The following is a 6,000-nucleotide window of genomic DNA, read 5'->3' as shown; positions in this document are numbered from 1 at the left end:
GCCTGTGAGAAAATAAATTTATGTTGTTTAAGCCACCCATTCTGTGGTATTTTGCTGTGGAAGCTGTAGCAAACTAATAGCAGGAAGTCAAAACACACGGACTGTGACTGTAGTTGACATATTGGTTTATAAACACACATGAAACAAACCTTGGGAGTATTCAGACATACATGAGAGAGTGGAGGCCCAGGAATCCCTCAATGTCTTTATCAGCAGAAATAACGAGGTCAATCTCATAGGGTTTTTGTAAGGATTAAATGAATTGATATATGTGTTATTAAACTGTGTAGCAATACAGGGATGTATGTAAGTGTTAACTATCAGTATTTTTATTATTATTTTCATTACATATTTCTTACTATTATTATACTAATTTGAAAAGACACCAGTCAAAATATTGACTCAATCTTCACAAAAATTCTTAGGTGACTGAAACATGATAAAGTTTAGCTACTCAAGTTCACACCATCAGTAGGTGGACCCAAAGTCTGACCTTAAACATTACAGACCCATATATTACTGTGCTCCATAGAAATAAATTTATTTACAATGCCAAATAAATCAAATATATCTCTAAATGCCAAATAGATCACTAAACACAAGGTGGATTTATGTTTACCAAATTTACATTAATCCAAGCGACTTCTCCAAGTGACAAATTTACAATTAAAAATACTTCTTTTATGACTGCAGTTTGACAAGTAGAAAATGATAGTTTAGACAGTGTATTGAAACAATAGGCTTCTCTTTTTTCTAAAGACATATTATCTATTAAGTAATTAAGGGAAACATTTAATGATAAACATTTGATTGAGGTAAACAGAGATAAACAGCTTTTAGAATATATTCAGAATGCTTTACTATATGCATTTTAACATTTTTCTATATTTTTTATTTTTAAAATTTATTCAGGAAGTAGAAATATGTGAATCCCAGATTGAACAATGCCTTCATAAAGAAATGCTGATTACATTGTTCCCATTTACAAGTTCTTTAATCACAAACCGAATCCTGATGTGCATGTGCTTGGATTGAGAAATAATTCCTCATTTCCTTTAAGAACAAAATTATATATGCAAAGTGGTGGTCTGTGAAAAAGCAAGGGAGAGAGAGAAATAATTATTAATAAAAAGCAGCAAAGTTTATTTTTTTTCTCATAAACATTAGAATATTCAATGCCTGTAATTAATTAGTTTTCCAAATGCAGGGAAAAATCTATAGCATCCTTTCCATTCCATCTCACTTGGCTACACAGGGATGAAGTAGACACAATATTTATGAGAAAGAAAAAAACTGTGTTTCAAATTCTTCTCTCCTTGATGCCTCTTTGGGATACTAACTTTATATGGGAAATATTTTTGGATACTGAAATAGCTGAAGCCTGAACTCAACTCTTAGTGGCTGGGCCACTTTTTCTACTGGGAGAGCCACCATGAAAGAATGGAGCTTAACTGCATAGACAAATTCTGTCAAAATAATGTAATCATTCCTTTTTTCCACCTGCTAAAATGGAAGTAATAATGAGTAAAGAATTCTGTGTCTTGGAGAGATTGTGTATTTAGCATTTGAATATTTCTGAAAAGTCAAATCACTGTGGTGAATCGAGCATCTTGTCTAGTTTTTATCTCCCATTAATGTCTTAAAAACTTTCAAAACAGGTAATCAAGGAGGATAAGAAAAGATAGGTTAAAGTTTAGGAAAGGAGCTAAAGAAAAGATGCATTGCTCTAATTCAAGATACACATTTCTCCCAATCTCCTTCTAGCTTGCTTGAGACACCACTGAACAAGTTTTTAAAATATTCAACAGCATTTTTAGTCAAGTTATTCATTTTTAGATAAATCAATTTTCTATGTCTGCAAATTTGATTAAAATAATAAAATATAGACATACTCATTTTTAATTATAAAAACTGAAACAGAATACTAGAGTATCTTCTATTTGAAATAATAAAGGCACCTTGGAATTTTAATTTTAATGCTATAACAGTGAATATAAAATGATAATACTTCAATCATAAGAATTTTAGGTGTTAGCAAAAGTAGTTTTTTGTCACATTATCAGAGATCATCAACCTTCCTTCATTATTAAGAAATAGGTGTAGGAATGACTTTACCACTTCTCCAAACAAATGTATATATACTCGTGTCAATTCTTTACCTATGCCGCTATACCGCTTATCCGTTGAATGTGACTTCACTGTTCTGGACCTCCCTGATCTACCTCATTTTTAAGTTGTCATAGTAGAACAAGTGTGTCATTAGACTTATTAATAGGCAAATTACCTCAACCATTAAGTAATTATTCTATTCAAATATTTATAATATAAAGACAAATGTGGTTTTACTTGTTTTCTACAATAAAATATTACAATATGTTCAATCAGTAATATAATAAATGCACATTTTTGAATTAAATATTCTACATTTTACAAATCTTTGCAAGCATTACAAGTCAGCTGGGGCAGGTTTATAATACCTACCAAAAGTTAAGTTTCATCAAAATGTATGAGAAATATTAATTTTCTTTGTTTTTACGTTGTGAAAAGCCTGTCTACTTCCTCTGCCAGGACTCTAATTTTGACATCATTTATTCTATGTTATTAGTTCCTACTCTCCAACCTATAAAATTTTTTAAAAACTATAATTTAGAAGAAAACTTGTGTTATATATTGAACTACCATGGGGAGATTATTATATGTTTACTTGTTTAGTTTTAAAAAGAACACTGAATATTGCATTTCAAATGCTTTACTTACCACAATTAGTGAGATAAATACATTACTTTGATTATATAAAATAACAGAAGAAATCTAGTGATAAAAAACTCTAAAATTCAAACATAGTTCATTTTTTAAAAACTTAAATCCATGTATTATTCCAAATTACAAAAAATACATGTACTTCCTTATTTTAAAAAGGTCCCTAGGGCCTTTGTACAATAAATCACCACATCCAAGCTTATCATACTGTTTTTAAAAGTTACTTAAGGTTCTCAGCACTAATTCAGGTGCTTGTTCCCACCTGCCAGATGGGAAAAGCCAGTATTTCACAGGTCACTGGGGAAGGCATATGGAGGTTCTTGCCTCAGTAGTGGGAGTAATTAACCCTAAACTACTCCAGGACTGCCTAATAAATCTTGAAAACAGGACCCGAAAAAAAATCAACCTGTTTATAAGAGCTTAAGTGCATCTTCAGAATAAACCTGAAGAATATTTACAGGAATATAAAAATATAGAGCACCCAACATAATAAAATACACAAAAATCTATCATCTAGTCAAGAATTACCAAACATGCAACGAAGCAGGAAAATGAACCCATATGAGGGTCATCAATTGGAACCAACCCAAAACAAAGCACAGATGTGAGAATCAGCAGGGGACATTAAAGGAGTTATTATAACTTTATTTCATATGTTCAAATAGTAAATAGAGAAATGAGAAATACAAAAAGATGCTAGTCAAACTTGCAGAGGTGAAAACTACAATGTCTGGGATCAAAAATACCCTGGATAGGATTAATATCAGATTAAACATTGCTGAATAAAAGAATAGGAACTTAAAGACATAACAACAAAAGTATTCAAAATAAAATACATAGAGAAAATTAAATATAAAAATTAACAGAGCATCAGTGAGCTGTGGGATAACTTCAAGCAGCCTAATGAACTTGAAATTAGTGTCCCCAAAGGCACAGGAGAGAGGGGGGACATGGAAAAATGTATTTTAAAAACTAGTCACGATTTTAGATGAAATTTGATGAAATCTATAAAACTATGGGTCCAAAAAAGGTTAACAAATACCAAACACAAGAGGTATGAAGAAAATTACAAGTAAGTCACATCATAATCAAACTGCTTAAAATCAATAGTAAAGCGATAATAAAACCAGCCAGTCAGGGGCGGTGGGGGTGGGGAAGACATATTATCTTTACAAGAACAAAGGAAGGATAGCAATAGATTTCTCATTAGGATCAATGCATAGTAGAACACAGTCCAGCAACATCTTTAACTAACTGAAATTAAAAAAAAAACAAAACTGTCAAACTAGAAGTCTATACCCAGAGAAACTATTTTTCAAAATCAAGGCATCACAAAGAATTTTTCAGACACATAAAAGTTGAAAGAATTCACACCAGCAAACCCAGACTACCAAACCAAACCAAACCAACAATAAACCTTAAAGGAACTCTTTTAGTCCAAAGGTAAATTACACCAGATAAAAATATGCATCGGCATAACAGAAGCGTATCAGAAATGGTAACTATGTGAATATATAAATATATAAGACTTTTCCTAATTATTTATATCTCTTTAATAGATTGACCCTTTAAACAAAAATGATATACTGTATTATGGAATTTTTAGCATATATCCAAGTAATATGTCTGCCAACAACAGCACAAAAGCCAGGATGGGAGAAATGGAATTATACTACTCTCAGGTTCTCATGTTAAATGTGAAGTGATAAAATTCACTTGGAGGTAGACTCTGATAAATTAAGGATTATAATATGAACCCCAAATAAACCACCAAAATAATCAAAGAGTTAATAACAATAATAATAAACACAGAAAGGAAATAAAACATAATCCTAAAACTACTCAATTCATCCAAGAGAAGGCAGACAACGACAAAACTGGGAACAAAGAACAGATGGGACAAATAGAAAAGAAAATAATAAGATGACAGGTTTAAACTCAACCATATTAATAATCACATTAAACTAACTAATCTTTATACCCTCAATTAAATGGCAGAGGCCATCAACATCATGTGTCATTTGAGAAATCCAAATTAAAAACACAAATTAGTAATGAGAAAATAAAAACCAAACAACAAAAAAACTTGATGATGATGCAGGAGAGCAAAGGAACTCTGCTAAGTGTTGACAGGATTGCAAAATGTACAGTCACTTTGGAAACCAGTCTGGCAGTTTCATATGAAGTTAAACATACACTTACAGTATGACCCAGCGATTTCACTGCTAGGTATTTATCCAAGAGAAATGAAAACTTATGTTCACATAAAAACCTACATGCAAATATTTATGTTGGCTTTATTCATAGATAGATATCAAAAACTGTGAACAGACCATATGTCCTCAAACTGGTGAGTGGTTAAACGAACTGCGGTAGTCATCAATAACATTCCATTGATATAAGCAACAAAATGCATGAATTTGGAATGTTTGAAGCTGAATGAAAAAAGCCATATTTAAAAGGCTGTACATACTGTATGATTCTGTTTATATAATGATCTGGAAAAGAAAAAACTAGAGACAGTGGTTGCCAGAGAGTGGGAGTGGGTAGTGGGGTTGAAAATAAGGGGGCAGCACAAGGCAGTCTTTGTCATTGATGGAAATGTCCTGTACCTTGAATGTGATGGTGGTGTATGACTCTATGAATTTATCAAAACTCATAGAACTATACACCAAAGAGTACATTTTACTGTTAGGTAAAATTTTTAAAAGTAGATTTAGTCCCACTTTTCGCAGGAAGTCATCCCAGGTCACTTCCACTAGAAATATTCCTCTCAATCCCTAAGTTCAAAGGCCCTACTCTCCTGGAAATGCCCTGAAGGAACGATGCTGTAGTCTCTATCAGAGTTTGTTACAGAGAGATAATTACTGGTTGAATGCATACACAGTATATCTGGGCCATACGGCGTCCCACTTTTATAACTCACGTTCCCAATAATTTGGCAGTGCTAATTCTCATTAATTGCACATTATCTGTAGGGACGGATCTAAATAGGAAAAGCAACTAAACAGTTATGGCAATTATCTCGGTAATTAAACTTAAACTATACATTTCATCCAAGCATCTGTTAGCACCCTCAACCAGCAGGGAATGCTGTGTTTTGCTAACCACCCACAAGTTTTTTTGTTTGTTTGTTTGTTTTTCCTCATGAGTAGAAACAACTGTATCTAAATTGTATAAATTTGGTAAATTTTCATAGTCTATTCACTGTTTATATTTTACATGAAAGTTAAAATTACA

The 6,000-nt window shown here is 32.1% G+C and overlaps 1 protein-coding gene across 3 annotated transcripts in view; it reads right to left on the bottom strand.

The window, feature by feature from the left end:
• Nucleotides 1-516: 516 nt before the first annotated feature.
• Nucleotides 517-6,000, bottom strand: part of LIPI (lipase I) — a 69,876-nt gene continuing 64,392 nt past the window's right edge. For all 3 annotated transcript variants that reach the window (XM_060640273.3, XM_060640271.3, XM_060640274.3), the window contains one exon: nucleotides 517-1,088. In XM_060640273.3, the coding sequence (XP_060496256.2) occupies nucleotides 998-1,088 (91 nt within the window). In that variant the 3' untranslated portion in view covers nucleotides 517-997. The remainder of the gene's footprint in view (nucleotides 1,089-6,000) is intronic.

The sequence above is a fragment of the Panthera onca genome, chromosome C2, assembly GCF_046562875.1.
Source record: "Panthera onca isolate mPanOnc1 chromosome C2, mPanOnc1 haplotype 2, whole genome shotgun sequence".
NCBI classification, from domain to species: Eukaryota; Metazoa; Chordata; class Mammalia; order Carnivora; family Felidae; genus Panthera; species Panthera onca.
This window is presented reverse-complemented; position numbering and strand designations above follow the sequence as displayed.